Source organism: Pomacea canaliculata, linkage group LG2, assembly GCF_003073045.1.
Source record: "Pomacea canaliculata isolate SZHN2017 linkage group LG2, ASM307304v1, whole genome shotgun sequence".
NCBI lineage: Eukaryota > Metazoa > Mollusca > Gastropoda > Architaenioglossa > Ampullariidae > Pomacea > Pomacea canaliculata.
The window spans coordinates 25,485,329-25,506,049 of NC_037591.1; the positions used below are offsets into that span (position 1 = coordinate 25,485,329).

General features: G+C 41.1%; 2 protein-coding genes and 1 long non-coding RNA gene across 5 annotated transcripts in view; 1 reads left to right on the forward strand and 2 right to left on the reverse strand.

Moving 5' to 3' along the window:
• The first annotated feature begins 3,618 nt into the window (after window positions 1-3,618).
• LOC112557987 lies at window positions 3,619-11,399 on the forward strand. The gene is made up of 13 exons (XM_025228164.1): window positions 3,619-3,740; window positions 5,160-5,290; window positions 5,554-5,705; window positions 6,056-6,178; window positions 6,542-6,647; window positions 7,116-7,273; window positions 7,767-7,868; window positions 8,249-8,329; window positions 8,917-9,040; window positions 9,303-9,412; window positions 9,729-9,906; window positions 10,154-10,358; window positions 10,551-11,399. Exons 2-12 carry the CDS (start codon window positions 5,161-5,163, stop codon window positions 10,174-10,176), a joined length of 1,287 nt encoding a protein of 428 aa, XP_025083949.1. The 5' UTR covers window positions 3,619-3,740; window position 5,160; the 3' UTR covers window positions 10,177-10,358; window positions 10,551-11,399.
• Window positions 11,400-11,473: 74 nt separating this feature from the next.
• On the reverse strand, window positions 11,474-16,058 carry LOC112557988. The gene is made up of 6 exons (XR_003098047.1): window positions 15,984-16,058; window positions 15,502-15,581; window positions 13,464-13,593; window positions 12,997-13,159; window positions 12,019-12,065; window positions 11,474-11,631 (listed from the first exon to the last, which is right to left on the reverse strand). It is a non-coding gene; the product is annotated as an uncharacterized LOC112557988 (long non-coding RNA).
• A 1,150-nt stretch (window positions 16,059-17,208) lies between these two features.
• The window catches only part of LOC112556501 (carnitine O-palmitoyltransferase 1, liver isoform-like), a 28,789-nt gene continuing 25,276 nt past the window's right edge, over window positions 17,209-20,721 (reverse strand). For all 3 annotated transcript variants that reach the window (XM_025225571.1, XM_025225573.1, XM_025225572.1), the window contains exons 16-17: window positions 20,293-20,409; window positions 17,209-19,670 (exon numbers count right to left, since the gene is read on the reverse strand). In XM_025225571.1, the coding sequence (XP_025081356.1) occupies window positions 19,464-19,670; window positions 20,293-20,409 (324 nt within the window). In that variant the 3' untranslated portion in view covers window positions 17,209-19,463. The remainder of the gene's footprint in view (window positions 19,671-20,292; window positions 20,410-20,721) is intronic.

Consider the following 20,721-nt stretch of genomic DNA (forward strand, 5'->3'; position numbering starts at 1 on the left):
TGCGTTGCTTAAAAATTATCTTCATTATTGAAGTACAATCTTTATTCTGTCTTTGTCACGTGTATTGTCTCACAGCTGTCTCATTTTGTTCATGGTGTAAATAGATTTTCAACACGTTGTCTAAATATTAATATAAAGCTTGATTCAGCCTAGAATAATTTCTAGGTAAGAAAATGGTCTCTAACAGAGAATGAATGCTTTTACTTGAAGATGAAAACAGTTGGTTGTCAGTGTAGGTTGTCTTTGCGATGTCTTGGCTGATGGCTCCTCGTCTTTGCACCTTTGTGAATGAAGAAATGCTCATCTTAACTCGTCTGACTGAAGTTTGTGAAATAAAGTACGAAATAAACTGGTGAATAAAACTTGTCATGTGTCATGTTCTCTTGAGATTCTTCTGGAGTGTTTAGGTTAATATAAAATCTTAAAATCCGAATTAGTGTGTGTTGCTAATAAGTGCGAGTTAACAGCTGGTGTCAATGTGTCGTTAGTGTGTGACACCTACTGTAGTGGCACAAGGAACTAAACGAGAATCGTGTTATCACGTAACCTTTGTCGGGGCATTGGTCAAGACACGTGGTACAAACTGATAAGTGAGCTGCAGTGTCTACATTAATTAACAGTGACGGATCGAACGCACGGCTGAGTTGAATGGTTCGGTAGTGCAGTGAGAAAACGTTTATCACCAAAGTGTCAGAAGGTTCGCGGTTCAGATCTTGCTCGGAGCAAACATATGTGACACATGCTGGTGCTGACATGACGTAGCCTGAGTGGCTTGCTCGGAGCAAAACATCTATTCCCCTCTCCTTTCCCTCCCCTCAACCCAAACACTACGAAATCTGTCACCATATGGAAGCACTTTCCTGTAAAATAAAATTAACCAATCAGCCAACCGACCGACCAAATAGTAATCCAAATAACACGTACTCACATTCTTGATCTTTAACCCCCTTCACTTATTCTCCTGTTTTAATAACGTACCCACCTCTTGCACTACCTGTCTAGATAATACACATTCATCTTGGGATTTTCAAGTTCTTTTTCTATCAATAGCATATGAGCATGATCAAAGATCTTCAGGTGCTTCCAGCCATCTGACTCCTTTGCGTGGAATTCTGATACAACAACTAAATTTTAGAGAGCGATAAACAGTTCGTAGGAATGATAATTTTGCAACCAGAAGACCGCGTGGGATAAAGATGAGGAAATTTGTTTATTTGTTTATTTATTTACAGTTATTTTCCCGTGGACTTATTTCGCTTGTGTTTTTGTATTTTTCTTTTGACTTTATTTCACTTTGTTGCTGGTAAAGGTTGTTTATTTGTTTTAGGTTGGGGAGGGTTAATTTGCATTTACCTGCTTCTTAGAGCAGATCTAAAGAATCGGTCAATGTCGAGAAATGAAACACAAGATTTATCCCGGGAACAATAGTGTGACGATAGCATAGCTAGGTTTTGACGTCATAGTCCTAACATAGGGTTACTGACGTCATCACCTAGCGATACGAACAATTTTCGCCTGGGACCGAGTCGGTAGCGCTCTCGACCATCCCTCGTGTTTTCTACCCGTTATCTCTTTACACCATATCTGACGGTAGGCCACCCTTGACTACAATTACCAATACTCCGATGAAGATAACAACAGGATCAAGCTGTTGCCTGAGCTCTCAATCGTTACTGTCCGTGGACAAGATGGGGTAAGTACACATTATATGCGTTCTAGGGCATACTTTTCTTTGCCACCTCCACTTTCTTTCTCTTTCATTCTTCGAAAGATTTTCAAACTTCATCAGCTTTCAAAAATATTTCTACCCCTCTGCGTTGTGAGTTGACTGTAGCAAGTGTTTCGATGGCTAATCAAAAGCTGATTGTTCGAGGATACCTGTCGTACAAATACAGCGCAGTTTTGGGGTACGAAGGGGGAAGGGCTGGGGCTCTGTCACAATAGTTATGCATATCACGTGTCATAATTTTTGGCGATAAGCAAAGTGTGTACAGTGTTCAACACAATGGCTGTGATACAATTGTTGAGAAACAAAAGATCTTATATGAGTGACGATTGTGAAGATAAAGCTGATGAGGAAAACAACGACGATGACGACGACGATGATGATATTTTATGTATTAAAATTCTTACGTACTTACGTGTGAGAAAGAGAGAAATAGTACGTGCGTGTGTGTGTGTGTGTGCTTCATTGGGGTAAATACTGAGGAGTGGAGAAGCCTCAAGGCAGCTGTAATTATGTTGTTGTTATGAATCTAACGTGTACTGTCATTGCTTTAAGTCCCGGACAAAGTGTATATCGTCTCTGAGGGGGGAGAAAAGGGAATCTGTTTCATGCCAAGCCCCCTTTCCCTGTAAGAAGGTCACAATAAAAAGTGCAAGAAGAGAAAAGTACTGTGAGTTCCGCTTCAAGAAGTAATTTTTGGGGTTGGGGTGTTTATTCCTAACACAGGTTTGCCGAGCACAAGATGTTGCTCCTGGTGTTTGTGACGACTCTGTTCAGTAGCGTGACAAAGGCAGCCTACGACCGCACTGTGTGTGACCAAGATGCTTTTAAAGCAAAAGCGACCCAAAACCCAGGTGGGTGCACTCAGCCTGCGAGCTGTTTAAGACACTAGAAAAGAAAAGACAGAGAAAAGAACAAAGGCATGCATGAGCAGTTTTCACGCAGATACAAACGTGGACAGGGGTATTTGAAAATATGTGTGCGAGTGTATGTGTATGTAGACATCTGTGTGTGTGCGCACATTTATAGGTCTGTGCGTGTGTGGGTGGGGGCTGTCCCTGTGTGTCTGTGTACAGGACCGTCCAAGCCACTCCTGGCTCCCCGCTTCAGCCTGCGTATAGAAGCCAACCTGGACGATTACAACAAGACCATTGACATCCACGAATTCTATGACTTCCCGGCAACCGAGGGTCTATCTCGCAATGGGACGAGAGCAAGCACACCAGAGTTTACTTCGACTACAACACTAAAGAGGTTTTGGCCGTCACCTACCCAGACGGTGAGGGACGCAAGGTCTGGGGCTTTTTGCTTTGATCACAATGCTAAGCGTGATAAAGGACCTCACTTTTATCTGGGTCCATCCAGTTTGATTACTGAATAATTCGTACCATGCGAACTCCTCCTCCTTTTTGATGCACTACCAAAAGTCTAGTGTCAACAAAGCTGCACAGCTACAGACCATGTCACTGGTGATCTAGGTCTGATCTTTGATTGAAAGTATACCTTGACCACAGATAAGACATAGACATTCCTTCTCAGTGCCTCACCTTTCACACTTCAGCTGTAAGAGAACAGTGTCTGGTAGAGACGTTGTCACAGTAACAACACTCGTTCTTTCGCCCGACACTTATTTTTTTTCCCTTATCCAAGCCCAAAACGAGAATAGCAGTCTAAGGGAACAAACTCTTGTTTTTAAGTCACCTGAACTTGGGAAGAGTAGCGTACCATCCTCCTAATTGCGATAATCTATCACTTTACGCTGGCCATATAGGGTTCAATCATACAGATTAGGGCTTATAAACTTATAAAATGTAAAAATTGAGTTGCTCAAGTAAAAAATATCCACTGAAACGAGATGTAAGCTTCAAGTTGTGTGTCATGCTACAGATGTGCTGCACCATGACATCGACTGCGAGGTCACAAGCTTGGCTGCCTACAATTCCTCCTTCATTTTCGGAACTCGTCCCTTCGCCAACGGTACCCAGCACATCTTCAGCGTCGGTGACTCATTCAGGTAGAGGGCAGTAACTCGAAACTCGTGCAGGTTTGGTGAGATAACATTGAAAGATACAAGACAAAATGTATGACGACCTGCAAGTTTATCGTCTGCGTTCGAGGTGCCTCTCTTCTCCAATATCATACATTCCAAACGTGTGTGTGTGTGTGCCCACGCGTTTTTTTCTCCCAAGCGATTCAGTACATGTAAAGCTAAACTGATATCAGCCAATAAATTACTCCAAATGTTGTTTATAGTCGGAAAAAAATACGATTGAAGCTTCTAAAGGATCATCTCTAGACATTCATGGGAGGTAATGATTACAGATATAGTTTTGTTTATCCTTATATCAATATCCCTCATTCTTTTTCAGTCAAGTCAGCCATTTAGAAAATGATAAAAGCAAGTAAAGTAAGAATGTTTTCACTATTTTCTTCAACCATTTAAAAATATTTTTCGTGAGATGCAAGCAGAAAACACTGGAGGCTTTCTTGTTTTTTTTATCTGAAAATTCCATCAGACTGCCAGATGGGAGTTGTCCATCTTGGACAAAAGTGTTACTGCAGTGATGATTGTCGACCCTGTTTTTTTCTCATGACTCTTTTCTAGGAGTCATTGCTGGTACGGTCTAGTCAATTGTAATCTCAACTTGATTATGTTCTTCTCCTGACGAAGTATGCGTTATGTTAGAGTATTATTGTTTTTATTTTTTGTGGTGCTACAAAGGATGTTGAGGCGAGTTATAGTATACAGTCAATCTTGCCACCTAGCAAAAGAGTGACGGAGGGTTGAGCTTTATTTGCTCAAGAGTGGAAACGTCGGCTTCGCTAGCTGAGTCGGACCCCTCCCGCTCTCCTCTGTCACGTGACTTGACCTACCCATTCCACCTATGTTCCATCCACCTGCCATGACCGTACAGCTGCGAGGAATTTCACAACTTGTGCCTTTTAACAGTCACAAAAAAGTGGCATAGTAGCGAGGGGTGGCATAGTAAATTTTTTTTACATTGAATTATAGTCTTTATTTATACATGTATATATATAAAGGACAATGCAATCACAAACATTTCAAGAATTTTCTTTTCTGTTTCCAACAGCTGTAGTTAAAATTGTTTATCCCGAGCAGAGGAAAATGGCGACGTTGTAAATTACATTATTGTTTAAAGACGCCAAGTGGATGCTTTGTGTCTGCTGGCAAGAAGTTTCATTAGCTAGTAGTTTACAAGATGTAAAAGACAACAGCACTGTAGTTACAGAAGCCGAAATGTACACACGCTTTTAAGGACGAGAGAAATAAACAGCAGGAATGCAGTTCACGACTGACAAAAAATGCAGAGATTGATATTTTCCACTAAATTTTCATACAGATTTAATGAAAAGAAAAGACTAAAGCGATCTTAACTTGAAAGTGACGCGTGTGTTTGTTTTTCTGTGTCAGAATGGCAGTGACCCAACCAGAACTCTATCTGGGTGTCTTGCAGACAGACGGTGTGATTGCTGAAGCGTGGCGAGCGTGCATCTACATGGATTCCTTGGATGCCACCTTTAATGCTACTTGGTATTTCACAGGTGAGTGTCTCTGGGTGGTGGTGGGAAAGGGATAGGGCACGTGGTCTTCCCCCTCCTGCTGATGATCTATACAACGATGACGTGAACACACAGGCGGCAGGGAAAAGACGTTCAGAAGGATGAAGCGCTAAGTGCGCAGACCTCTGTGATCCACACCAACAAGGGTTAGGAATACATCTCGCGACAAACCATTCAACGAGATCGTGGCGGGAGACTAGACACAACAAATAAACATAAGATATGTTTACATCTCTGTGTTCCAGCCAACAACTCCTGGACCAGCACAATTGGTCTTCAGAGTCCACTGTGGCTGGAAGTGACCGGAAGAGTAGGGGGCGCAAACGCACATGATTTTGACCACGTGTACACTTTCACCGAATACAAGCCGGGCTCCGTCCCAGCTACAGAGCTTGAGGTCAGATTACGTCATTTCCTGTAGCTAGATCAGGTCCTAGTCTCATATCACGCTTCGTGGCACAGTTATCTCTCTCTCTCTTCATAGCCTTTTCCCACATATGGAGATTTACTCCTAGATGCAGGACCGTGCTTAGGAGCAGGCAGGCGAGGCATCTCCCTAGGGCCCCGCGCTTTTGGCGATCCTGGCATGGAGGGCCCCGCACATGCCTAGGGCCCAATGGGGGCTAAGAACGGGCCTACCTAGATGGAAGCACTATCGAGCTACCAAAGCTGCAAAAACTGCACTAAAGCCAAGCAGTCATCTCAGAGAACTAAGAGTGTTTCTGATGCTACATATTTCTTTTTCAGACTCCACCGGGCGTATACTGTGAAAACCGTATTAACACCAAGCCCCTGCCCAACATCACTGACAACTTCAGCTACCGAACGGAGATTGTGGATACGGCGACAAAATACATCAACTTTATGTCGGTAAGTGCCACTCACGGAATAGAGTAGGAATAATTGAAAGAAAATGGAGCAAGCTGGTCTGTGTGGGGTTTTGATATGGTTTTTGGTTGCCAGACTGACAGGAGGCCATATGCATATGTAACTGTCTTATCACAGACTCTTATAAATAACTACAACATGCCGTCTATTGCGTTTTCAAATAAGAATTAATCTGATTAAGGATGTACATCACTTATATCTCAGCCAGCTGCTGAGAGGAGACATTTTTGTGCTTGTCAAAAATACATTTTGCGTGCTTGTGTTTGACCAATTCTGCATTTAAAGAGTTCAGTATGTCGTTGGTTTGTTCTATGAAAGTTTCACGACTTTGATCTGTCTTCGTAGGAGTATTACTACCTACAAATGCGTGTATCGGAGTACGAATACCAGCCCGAAACTGGGTCTCCTTACGGTTCAAATCCGATTCGCCGTCTACACGACTTCCGTACAGGTAAGTGGTAATTGTAGTGGTGCAGGCGGTAATGGTTGTTGGTGCTGGTGATCGGGTTAGTTTGACCAACAATGATGGAGGTAAGGATGCTGTTGACTGCCGCTAACCATCTATCGCAAGGTTCGTCAATGTGGAATCATCTTATGATTCCCTGAGCGCTTGACACACCCATGAATATAATACAGATTTGATTTGTCACTGTCATTCATTGGTGTTTTCATAATACAGTAACATCAAAAATTTATATGTTTAATGAAACATGTTTTCCTGAAGCCTTTACGTTCATCCACTAAGTCTCTAACCTTTCTGTAGGGTTTTTTTTACAAGAGTCTATAACGTCGTCCCCCATTAGAAAAAACGTTTAGCAACACTTCAGACTTCTCACTCTCACACGCACACAGATTAGAAGGAGTGCTACTCACCTTCGAAGCTAGAGCTGTTTCCAATCACATTTCGTCGTGTGTGCAGGAGTGGCCTACATCATGGACACTGTTCTCGGCAACTGCACGGTGACACCCATCTCCAAGCTCAGCGCCGATGCCACGGCCGCTGACTCCGTGCACGTGCGCATGAAAAACGAGCGCGAGTTCTTCAGTTTCAACAACAAGTTTACGTATGCCGGCCAGGTCAGTGGGCGACTCGGATCGAGCAGACAGAATGCAGCAAGTCCCTTTTGTTTGGTCTTCTCTAGGAGATGTAGTCTTGGTGATTACCGTGCACTGATAAAGCGGGGAATGCATGCACGTGCAGCCACGCGCACACAGGAATGAGATTTTACCAACTGGTCGCCTATCTGCGGGCTGCGAACGATCATGGGCCTCGTGCACAGGCGCTGTAGCAGTATGGCTAACGCCAAGCAGTCAGCTAAAGTGGTCATAAACTGTAAGCAGCTTAGCTGACCGCTTTCCCTTTAACCATTCATCGGGCGCCTAGCGACGCAGTGAGCAGCTACATCGTTCCCGCAGAATGTTCATAGCAAAACTTAGTGTTATCTTTTGCATGTCTTATAAGATATCTGTGTCGGGGGTAGGGGACCGGAGCTCTGGAAGCGTGCCTGCGTGCGTGTGTGTATGTGTGAGTGTCTTTACATACATATGTATATCCTATTTGGAATTTCAGCGCGTTGCTCGAGACATCGACTGCGATGTGTGGGTGTCGGTGAAGGATGACTGGCCTGCAAACCAACCTTTCGAGACACACTGGGAGTGGTACTTTGCTACGGTCAGTTACTATGTGCACTGCATTGGCACTCAGTGCCATTATCATCGTTGTCGTCATTTTAGTAGTTATATAAACCCGATTTATCAACGAAGGTAACAAGCAACCTATGTACAGGATTGAGCCCCGCCTTCCATTTCGCAGACATGTTGAGCCACTTACAGCTCCTTCCCCCTGACGACCACCAGGCTTAGATGCTTTAAGGCACACTGGATTTAATTACTGCTTCATCGTCAGTATGTATGCAAGATGCTAAAGAGCACAAGATTACAAACTAACCTTTTCTCTCTGAACTCTTTCCGTTACAAAAAAATGATGTTCCTGTTTTGCTGTTTTGTTTTTTCCCGCTGTCGCTGTGGCGCCTGACGTGTCACGTGGTACAGGCAGCTTGGCTGGAGCTGGCCGGGTACCAATACGAAGCGCTTCTACCAGTCATGCTGCGCATCACCGCCCAGGCCTTTGATGTGAGTCTTACTACCGCACTTTCCCGAAAATAAGACCTAAACGCAAAATAAGACTTCAATGGATTTTTCAGGATGCTGTCCCATATAAACTCTACTTAACATCGTCAGCCAGACGGCCGGATTTATATTAATAAATCAATAAATAATATTACTACGTTAATACTTCAAATAATGACTATACAAGGGATAGCGAACAATGGCTCAACAGGAAAAAATTTAGGCCGGAAATTTAAGGTTTTGAGAGTTATGACAATGTTCCAGAATGTACATGAAAAATAAGCCATTCCCTGAAAATCCGCCCTAATCTATTTTTGGTGCAAAAATTAAAAAAGAAACATTCATTCTTTTAGAGGAAACACGATATTTTCATTTTTTCCGCCAAGCTTCCTCGCTGCGGCAGTTCACAAACACTTCACACGAGATTCACATTTCATTGGGTCTTATTGTCTTCGTCCAGTCCTGACATAAACTTATTTTGTCATGTCTAGCTCTTGTTCTTGCATTTTCTTAAATAATGAATTTATCTTATTGATATTGAGAGATGTTATTTCCTGGACTTCCGGTTATTCTAAGTTTCCCCTATTCAGCCACCTTTTGAACGCATCTATCACATCTACGATTACCGAGAGGGTGAACTCAACAACAGGGACTTTGACATTAGCACCTGCTTCAACAAGACTCATAGAGTGGAGTACATCGTGACATTTCCAGGTGAAGCCTTTTCATCAGTAATCCTATAATAGCATCAGACAAACAGACTGTCATACTACTTATAATATTTTAATTTTTTGCTGAAAAGACAGGTTCTATAGCATGTTCATGTCCTATTATGAATGTTTCCAGCGTAAACTATTGCAAACCAACTCTGCCATCTAGAATGGAACAAAGTTTTCACTTCTAGCAAAGAGCTCTTAGAAATATTAAGTTAGAGTAACGGGGTGCTCACTAACAACAGATATTTCAATCCTGTCAGGAAACTACAGCATATTTGTAGCTCCTAGTCTGACGGACTTCAGGGACCAGTTCCTCGTCACCACAACTTCTATCTGCCAAGTCTCCTACTTGAGAGTGGCAAGAACAAGGGTATGTCCACGACACAAATCCACACCACGGTCTTCACTCATCATTGAGCATATGATTCTTTTGTGTCGTACATGAGTAAGAACACTGTTGGATCATGCACTGAGCCCAGTAACAACACACTTTCGACCTCCTGTTAACCCCTTCTCCCTCTTAGCCCCCTCCAGTCTGGTTATATTATGTTATATTGATATACCATGGAAACGTTTACAAAAATAAAGAATTGTTTTGATAAAGCATTATAGTAGGGTTGATACTTTGATTATAGAAAAGGTGGCCTGTAAATTGTTTAGCATAAAAGTTTGTTTTCTTCTTTGAGGTGGATTACGACAGCAACAACATCTATGTGTCTTTCTCGCTCCTTGACCAAGCGCCCATCGCCGGCGATGTCCAGCAAAGTGAACCAGAAGCATCTCTTCAAGAGGCGGGAGACAGGCTGCAAAGTGCAATTAACAACGGTTACTTTTTGTCTCGGTGCCAGTGCAAATGGTCAAAAGGTTAGTTGCGGGTGCTATTATGATGCATTTCTTAGAGGCGGGACTATCATTGTGGTAATGTTGATGACAATATCATCGGTGATGGCGATTGGTATTGATGTGGCAGTCGGGGTAGAAATAGATTTTGAGCTGAAATGTAAACGATAAATAATTAGTCGCTCAGTTCTCATACCCCTCTCGTTATTACCCGCAACTACACACAGTGTGTGTGAGAGAGAAATTTATTTTACACTTTATGATACCGCAGATAGCACAGCTCAAGGCTACTAAAGTCTCCATCGGCGTGGCACCTACCCCGAATCCTAAGGCAGCGCCACCCCCTCCACCCCACCAGCATTCTCTACAGCAGAGACCACCACGTGATCAGCCTCCTTCCAGCCGCGACGACCTCCGCCTTAGTGTACAGAGAGCAAAACCAAGTCCTAAAGCATCATCCACTTCTTATAGCAAGGGTAAGCAGGTCAAGCTATTACCTGCCGGTGATGTGCACTGGACAAAAACAAAAACTACCTTTAGACACATTTATAAACAATAAATTGACGAACGAGGGGTTGGGATCCAAAAACCTGTATTCATTTCCTCGACATGAGGTTGAGTATTAAATATGGTGACTGTAGATGGCGTCGTCTGCCTCCATGTTGCAGGCGCCGTGGTGGGTCTAGCCATCGTCATGCTGCTGGTGGGTTACTCCTTTGGCGTCGGCCTCATGTTGCTGGCTCATCGCCGTCTGATGCACGAGCGCGCACCCGCCTTCCTGGACAACCTCTGAGGGAGCTCCAAGCACAGAACGGAAAGTTGGACAGTTCAGACGCCGACAGCGAGACGCTGAAAGAACCCTCTGCTTCACAAATAGGGATGGACAGCCATGAACCTACAGGTGCTGCTTCTGAACATCCTTACGTCAACGTGTCGCTGGAGAGCTAGAAAGTCCACAAGGGGTACGAAGCATTCAACTAGAGACTTAAAAATATAAAAACTGATACGATGCAAGGCAAGTTCTGTTACAATAGGTAAATGTCGTCCTGTCGTTATGTTGTGAGAGATGTTACATACCTTACTATTTTTTTCTGATTTTATAGGTACGTGAATGATAATCTATGAAGTTGCGTTTGACTTTTGTTTGGTTACATTTACTCGACAGCAAGATTAGTTTTATCCCTTTTCCCGCCACCAACCTTATCCCATCCCTATCAAAGAGCAAACATTCACTCGGAAGCTATTGTCTTACACTGTTGTGACTACGTGGTTGTTGCTAACCTATATAATGTGAAATTGGTTTACCTACTCTTTTTCCAGACCAGCTCGGAAACACTTTCTTGGTTTCCCCCACCCCAACCGTATCCCTCGCAAATCTCGATCTCATTGATATCATATTCCTGGCTGACCGACCTAGATGATACCTCTTCAATGACATCAGTAAAATTATTTTTCTTGCTGTCTCAGAAATCAGCTAAAATCTGCTTATGTGTATTTTGAAAGTATTTATGTAGCTGAAGGAAATTATTAAAAACAAAATACATTACCACAGACATGAGATTTTATTTCTGAAAGTGATACAATGTTCATATCCTAATGTGAAGACAGTTTAGTTTCCAAGAAGCGTTGATTTGTATCATCCAGATGAACAGTAGTGAGATTTTTCTGGAAGTGTGGGGGAAGTAGAACCATCAACGCTGAATGAACTCATCCAATAATGTCAGGCACACGACTCAACTGACGATATAGCTGCAAACGGGAAATACAGCATGAGCCATACATTCATAGTCTTCACGGCATATGTAACTTTGCCTCGCTTGTCACTATATAGTTGTATCTTCGTCCAAAGAGCTTGATGCAGTGCTTTGTGAATTTGTCTGTAGAGTCTGTAAATGCCAAGGACCGCAGAGAGAATTGATGAAAGGTAGAGTAGTGGCGAAAGAACAGAAAGTTAAGGGGAAATATTCTTCTTCCATTCATGTGCAATGGCTTCTCGAGACTGCAGAGTCACATCAGCAAACAATGTGTCGACTACACAATTTCTGGTTCCATCAACAATTATCCTCGGTTTTAAAAGGATATCTGCTAGGTACCGAGATCTCGGAACCAAAGGTAGTTATGATTCAAAATCTTTACCGTGATAAAGTAGGCTTTGTATTGGTCCTCAGTCACGTGGTCCTTACCTGTTGAATTAAACAGGACACAAGAAAGGTGTCACTTGATGCTGATGAAAGCCTGCTTATAGATGAGACAGGATATTTAACAGGCTGCTCGTTAACCGAACGTATGCTTTACTAAACGAGCAGATATTTTTGCTGGCCAAGCACAGAAATTACTACACTTCTATCATTAAACATACATTACCATTACTTGCATTACAGAAACTACACTTAACGTCGCATTCATGTCCACTACCGGCACTACACTTCCATCACTGACCTTACATGTCCCAACAAGGATTTCTTCTCATTACCAACACAACACCCTGTGTCAGAAGCAACACTCAGTGTCACAAGCGCAACTTGTCCTAGACCTCGACAGCATACCCAATGCACACCCAACACATACCCGACACACAGTGTGTCGTATACCAACACGTAGCACAGGGGTGGGAACAGTTTTCTTTTTTTGCGAGCAGGTCTCAAAATGGTAAGCTATGAGTCGGGCCGGTAAAATACCAACAACCCAGACCAGGTGACTACACAACAAACCTAGTGATAATGGAATGGACTACAGATGAGTACAGAACAGCATTCTCTTACCGAAGTTATTGTGTAAAGCGAAGCTGTTTGAATTCGCTCACAATAAAACTTTAAAACCAGCCTTTCCTTTGAAGGCAGCCGCTCTCTAACGCTCACATCAAACATGTCAGCCATGTTATTTGTTATCTTTGTTTTTTGTCTGTGTTAGAATGCTACGGACTGCCGATTTCAACGCTGTTGTACTTCATAAATTAAATTTCAATCAAATTAACCTAGGCTGAATTTTTAAAAAAAAGGAAAGCAAGTGCACTTCACATTAGCCGGTCCAAAGACATCCATAGTTCACTCATCCCTGACGTAGCGTGACACTGACCCACGACTAGGAGCAGTCTGTGGTCTATCGCCTACTTACCAGAGGTGTCGATGGCCTCATAAAACCTGACGAAGTCGCCCATCTCCAAGCGATGGTCGTGGTCAGAGTCGTAGAGCGTGAAGAGCGCCTTCTCTAGCCATGCAGCTCCGGCGCCAGCTCTTGAGTGTAGTTGGCGAACTCGGTCTGTGAAATTTGTCATCGTCTGAAACACGGCCAGCAATGTCCTTGATCTTGGATATTAGACAGTAAATTTGGTCCAAGAAAAAACTTTCGCTCTCTGTAACACTAGCAGTAGAATGTCTTTCACCTTTGGCACTAGCCAGTAAACATACAGACGGGTAGGACAGATGAAATGTCGGGTTCCCCTCGGAAACTTAGACAATAACATGTAAGCTCGAAGTTAGAGATGAAGGACTCAGGGTTGAAACAGTATCAGTACAGTCACCACAAACTCGTGAGCCTGAAAATGTATCGTTACAGACTCGGGAAAACTAAACACTACTCACTGTTATGGTCGTAGGCTAGTAGCTGTCGATAAACTCTCTGAGAGTCAGGATCCCGTCACCGCTGCGATCGGCGTCCTCAAACAGGATATGCACGGCGTCGGTAACGTTAGGGTAATGATGTTCTTCTGCCCTAAGATCACGAGATATTAACACATATTACAGGCCAAAAATCATAACAGCGAACGAATTTCTATCTTCATTAGCTTTGGCTATCTGATAACAAGCAGGAATCTTTCACACCTGCAAATTCCGGCGAAGCAGTCAGCCCTGTAAACAGATGTGACATACAGAGAGACAACAGAAGACCCGAGACGAGATCTGAACCGCTCATCACTGCATGCTATGGCTTAAGGGGGAGAGGGGGGCAAGGGGGACAGCCGTACCCTCAAAAAGATACTGAAGGGGCAAGAACATCTTTATGACCCTTGCTCAATGCTTGAGATGTTATTCTTCACAAAGTACAAAAAGGTAGAGGAACCGAGAGAGAAAAAAATGACAAAGATAAATCTTTCTTTACGATGGTATCAGACTAAGCAATAGTTATACTTTTTTACATCTAGTCCTCAATCTAAAGAAAGGAAAAAGTAAACACTACTTTACTACAAAACTCATGTGGGTTTTTTTAGCACACTGACTTGCAAACTGTGAATGTGATTATAAAGTTTATTTTATTCTGAATATTACATAATTTTTTGGCGATTGGGATAACTGAGCGAGTCATTTTTCAATTAGTTTTGTTTCTGTTAAGTGTTGCTTGTCGTTTAACACTAAAAGCACATTTTTTGTGATGCTACCACCGTGCACGTGCGAGTGTATGCATGGCTGCACACCTGTTCTTTCTATTTTTCATAATGTGCGAATGCGAACGTTGTTCACTGTCAGCATGGAGTTTGACCCCCTCCCTCCGAAAGCCAGTATCTTCCTACCCCACTGACTGGGGATTGATGAGTCATCCCAGGACATCCCAGGAATCTATCAAGACGAAGTTATCGACATAGTACTGTACTAATAAAAGAAAGTGGAGGGGGAAGAAGGAAGAGAAGGAAGACGACAAAATGTGGAAAGGTAATGGGGAAGGTGAAAAAATAACAGAGTACATGTTCATTGTTTTGACTCCATGTCGTTACACTTTCATGGAATGACAAAGCAAAAGAAGCAGACTCAATAAACTATGGCTTTTCTGATTTTTCCCCTCAGTGTTCAGATAACATGCGATTATCTGTGTCCGCCCATCCTTGATCTGGCTATTTAATATCCTGACTTTATGTACACTTGTCGGGAAAACAATCGGTTAAAAAGTCCGAAATAACTGGAACATGATATCCTGGGTCTTTAGAGATAAAGAGAGTTTTTAAAGTGACGAAGACATTGAAATAATTAGGACGAACTTTTCCTTGACTATCTCAAAAATGGCAACTTTTAAACCTCCCTTTACCTCCCCTCCAATGCTTTATTTTCTGTAATCAAGCCTGAATAGTGATGATTTAATGCTCTCCCTCTACCTTCATTTATCTCTCTTGTGACTTTTGTCCACATACGCCTATATGGTCCCAGCTCTTCAACTGGATGTAGTTTTCACAATACAAACGTATTCATCTGTCTATACTACTGTTGACCTCACTGTGTATAGTGATGATTGTATCTCGAGAACGGAAGGCGGTTATTCAAGCAGATTTTTGTTTTGGAAATACTCTCTTTCACTGAAACTTTAAAATATTGCACCCCACTAGACAGTCGGCATAGTTTTTTTAAATACATTAACAAGTACCTCCTGAATCACAAAATGTGCTAACTGGGTGGCGGACAGTTATAGAATTTACTGATGCTAGTCCGTTTCAAGGATGATATAAGGTCAATCTGGGCTGCTGCCTCACTTTCTAGTTTAATTCTCGGTGTCCTGGTGCCCCCGTGATCAAATCATTATAACTGGGTACATTTTGTGTCCCACGACTGCACCATCGCAGCCATCCGTTCCACCAGCATCACCAGCACCAATAATTAACCGTGAGCACACACGTGACACCCGATCAGCTCTTACCCGAAGCACAGCGGCAGGGATGCAGCAAGCAGCAGGAGCAACATGTTTCCAGTGACAATGAGTTGACGAGTGGAAGGGTCCTGCACATAAAAAACTTACTCCATCGCATTTGGTTTAACAGCATTTCGTCAAACAATGTAAAACTGGCAAGACCGGGTTACTTTAATGTTTAAACACGCTAAGCCCAGGTAGGGTATCACTTTTTTTTCTTCTAGTGATTGCAGTGCAGAAAGCGCAGTGCAAGATACTATTTCCCCAAATGTGGGCGAATGCAGGCCTCGATCTATTCTCGAGTAACACGCCTATAAATAGTTTAGAAAGTCCGGGGTTCGCTTCCCCCCATGCGTATGGCAATATTAGGAGTGTCAACCTATTTCAGAAATGAAATAGTGAATTATTGTCTCCGCTGCAAAGATTTTAAAAATTGCACTCAAGAACAGTGTAAATAATAAATTTTGTTTAAATAACTTTAGTAAACATACCAAAGTTTAACAAACGTAGATCGCCTTGTGATCGTTGTTCACGACAAGATGTACATATAAAGGTGTTGCCTTGTGTGTTTTATAAGATGCAGCATGAACAGTCGGGTCACAATGTCGGACAGAAGTACGTATACGTAATTTTTGTTCTCTTTTTGCTCGGACAATGACAAAGCTCGATCCTTGTTTTAGACCCTTTTCCTATGATTTCTGAGGCTTTGTGATAAGATTGATAAGATTCCTCTCAAAGATGGGGGAAGGGCTGCCGATCTAGACACTACAAGGAAGGGGCGACAACAGCACAAATCTACGTAAATGAAAAGCTTATTGAAACACATTTCTATTGTTTCTTATTGCATTTTCCTCAAGTTTCATATATTTGACAACCCTCCTTTAAACTTAATCTAAAAGTATTTTCAAATAAACAGAAATCACATTGCTTTAACGTTACCCTTCAAAGTTCAATTTCTCTTCCACAAAATTATTAACTATTTTTAACTGAGGGAGAAGAAGCATATGTTGCTTCACTCACTTCGGGTCCCAACACCACCCATACCTAAAATTATTAACTATTTTTAACTGAGGCAGAAGAAGCATATGTTGCTTCACTCACTTCGGGTCCCAACACCACCCATACCTAAAATTATTAACTATTTTTAACTGAGGCAGAAGAAGCATATGTTGCTTCACTCACTTCGGGCCCCAACACCACCCATACCTAAAGTTAACTGAAAAACGCACACCAATAACCTGTACTATTTCTGCAAGGATCAACAAAGCAATGTCGTTGTAGTAGAAAGACCTAGGAGAAAGTCATGTTTTGTAATGTGTTTAAGAAATTTATGACTCAGCTCCAGATATTACAAATCTTATTTACAGCCTTATAGTTCCAAGAAGCCAGTTACTTTTAGTCTCTCATGATGTTCGATCGGCTGCTGGAATGTCTGTTTTTTTCATACTTGACCTCTTTGATCATTCTTTTTCCTTTTAAGCCTCTTGCTCTATTCATGCCTGCTTTACTGTGCCCTGGACAGGCCACAATTTCAGAGTTTAAGGTGCCAGCAGCTCAAGGTGGTCCCTCTTGAGGCTTATAGGTCCTGTCGCCACCCCAACCTGGTAGTGAGGGACAACTTAACCACAGTTCAGGAGAAAGGACACAATTATAGTGTGATAAGATGATGCTCGGTTCTCACCTCAGTCGCACAAAGCTCCAAAACAACTCTAGATCAGTTGTGTGACCACGGCTTTTATTTATTTTTATTTTATAAATCATAATGGATTGTCATAAGTACTCAGCATATCAGTTGAAGGTACCTGGTTTTCTAAGCAAACATTATTGTCGTACCAACAACAATAAAATCATAATACATGAATGAATAAGAACAAAGAGCGCTTATCCATGATTTTGCAGCTTAATTTTTGTTTTAAGTTGATGACCACTTCAAGATGACACCATTACAAGCACATGGATTATGTTTGACAATCAAACAAGAAATACTGACATCCTCATCAAGAAGTGAAAAAATTTGATCCATAAAGAAATAGCAATTTATAAGTTAAAAAAATTTTTACCAAACACATTGCCAGCATTTCAAACACGTTTTTCAACTAGATAAATATCTTTTAAATAATCAATAAGTAATCAAATTTTAAGCAGTACTTAGACACATAAAGAAAAACTGGCCTAAGTCATTTTCACCGGTTTCACCAAGGCTATAAATCTTTAATAATGTAAACATGTGCCACAAAGTCTAATCTACAATATTCAATCCATGCAGAATCATGCAGCAATAATCATCATTTATATTTCAACCTCTAATACAGTTCACTACCTGTAAAAACATCTACTTGGTACACCTCCCACACAAACTAACTTTACTGTCTCTCACAATTCTGTCTCCCACTCTATCACAGATGAATCAGATAACCGTTTTTCCCATCTTTATGCAGTAAAAGTGCATTGTACTAGTTGGCAAGCTTTCAATGTACACCTGTAACATATTCTAAGCCACCATATCTAAAAGATTTATGATTGATGAGTAAAGCTACAGCCATTAAATTACAATTATAGAAAAATACAGCATGCGTGTTACATTTCAAAAATAATTTTAAGCTCTGATAATATCATTTGAAGTAAAAAGTCATGAACAAAGCACTGTGATCATTTAAAAGTGCTGTGACTAGTAGTGTTTGATCATGTTCAAGAATCCTAAAAACAGTGCAAAAAATTTGTTTTAAAGTAAAACGAGGAGAAAACTCCTTGCATTGAATCTGCAATCAACATGCAATGGTTATGGATTAAAATGCTTCAAAATTTTCATTGTCACACATCGCCAAAAAGAAAACAAGCATAAGAATCTATAAAATGTTTAACATGTGCATCTTGTTTCATATATTTTGCTGCTGCATATAAGAATAATCCATAACTTTCTGTCATAATAAGAAAAAACCCAAACAAAAGAAGAGCTAAAACATTTGCACTTCATCCATTAAGTTAATAAAATGTAAAATATATATGAAACTTCCCCATATGAAAGCTGAAGCAATGTCCGGAGACAAAATTCATACACTAAAAACCTTTATGGTATTTTCTTTTCTTTGCTGTTTTATGATAATATAAGACATTAAATACTGGAAAAAAAATCTGTCAATGACACAGAACACCTTTTTCTTTTGTCGTTGATTTGGGGTTTTTTTTCATTTCATTATCTGCCAGTAAAAAATGAATTTTAACATCCTTGCTCCCTGTAATTACCAAGCGCAGAATCTAATATTGTTCTAATTTGTTGCGATGTTTATCTTGTTTATAAAATAACAACCATTTCCCAAGTCTTGAAGTCCATTAACTTTATTTTAAAAGCCTCACTATTATAAATAATGCTACCACAATTCCCAGTTTTTTTTAAAAAAAACAAGCTTTAACTGATGAATCAGACTTGTCCACCCTAATGAAAAATAACCCTTGACAGTTGTATTCAATAAATGTTAAATAAATAGATGACTTCTTGGCAGGTCTTTTACTTTCTCCACTTGTTTTTGCCATTCCTTTTATTTATAGAGAACTATACTTCCTTAAATCTACCTGCATATAAACCCGTGCAATATGATCAGCTTTTTCATGGAGAGTGAGGTCTTTCATGACCAAAGTTTGTTGCAAATCACATATTTACCCAGAAATCTGATCCCTTCAAAAAGCGCTTTGATCAGAAACATGGTCTGCACATTGACCTGACATATGGTATGTCATGGAGATCCTCTTGTAGAGCAGATATTAAGTACAATGCTGCAACTTCAAGAGAAGTTCAAAAGGACTTTAATTCTACAGCTTCATCATCCCAAATGTAACTAACTATGACTTAAATAACAAGTAAAACAATCTGAATCAAAATATGCTTGGAAAATGTCACTGATAGCCCTGAGTTGTAAAGGGCAGTCGGCAAAGAAGCTCTGAGCAACAGCATATCTTGAAAAGAACAATGAATGTTAGGCTTGTGTGGAAGACTGTTCATCAAAAAGTTCACGCATCTCCTTCAGGGTCTGGAACAGCTGAGCCATGAATTTACTGGAGTCAGTTGCTGGCTGTGAACGTTTCGAGGAAACATGGAAAAAAATGCGCTGATCATTTGGCAACATGTATGACACACCATAACCATCGTCTGACACAGGACCAAAGCCACCTCCAGGTGACACCTGCACAAAAATCTCATAAATTTTTGAACCAGTTTCATTAATAAAAAAACTAAAATATCTGCTCTCCATTAATCTCAAAACACAAAAAAAAAAAATCAGAGTGTAAGATCAGACCAAGTACTCGTAATTAAAGGATATACTTTCACAACAGCATTACGTTCCCAACTACTTTTTGATATCTTGATATACATAATATTAACTTACTAGTCTAGCAAATCTTGAAAGAAGGATGCCGTAAACACAGTACAACATTTTAAATGTTGTATTGTGGTGTCAATGCACTTTATATCAAATTACACCCAGTATACACTACCCCTTAGAGTGACCACCACTTAGAATATATCTCTTCCAGCCTTAGACATGGAATCCTGCACCCCTAATTGGTTGTGCTGGTTTAGTAGTTTTTTGATAAATCATTTCAATCGCATTGTAGTCAGTGAGCTGATTTATTCTCCAAGCTGTATTCCCCAGGTAATGTCAACACTACTACAAATACTCACCACAGAAAGTGAAGTTATTATTGCTTGCAGCAGAGTTCACTCTCCTTGATGCTAAAAAGAATAACACCAAGGAAGCTGCACTCATACCTCAACAGGCATACATTACAACAGAATACACTCACCATGTCGTTGAAGTCTGGATGACTGCAGTCAGGGGCTGAAGCTATCTGCTGCTGGGGCTGCTGGCTAGTGGACAGTGTCCAAGGGATGCTAAGAACCTTCTTCAGAAACTCACTCTCCTGTCAAGACATCCATCAGATTTATACATATTTTAATACTGCCTTAAACTTTCAACTGTTTGTAAAATTTCTCAGGCATCATGTTAATACAATCAGTCTGCAAGTTCATATAGTCATTCTAAATGTCTTGTAAGCTTGCACTCTTGTCAAGGCAAAAGCTGAGTTCTTTGCATATTCCTATATCACTTTAAGCTACACAGAACAGTTTATATAATGAATGCAGTGGGCATTTTACTTTTCATATGCTACAAGAGTGTTAACAATATATAAGAAAGAGCTATAACATTAAACCAGGCATAGAAATTGTGTAGG

Excerpts from the sequence above, each read along its gene's own strand:
- LOC112557987 (XM_025228164.1), top strand. The coding sequence starts at position 5,161 with ATGGCAGTGACCCAACCAGAACTCTATCTGGGTGTCTTGCAGACAGAC. Across the intron at positions 7,869-8,248 it reads GGGAGTGGTACTTTGCTACG|GCAGCTTGGCTGGAGCTGGC; the intron begins GTCAGTTACTAT and ends CACGTGGTACAG. Across the intron at positions 9,413-9,728 it reads TGAGAGTGGCAAGAACAAGG|GTGGATTACGACAGCAACAA; the intron begins GTATGTCCACGA and ends TTCTTCTTTGAG.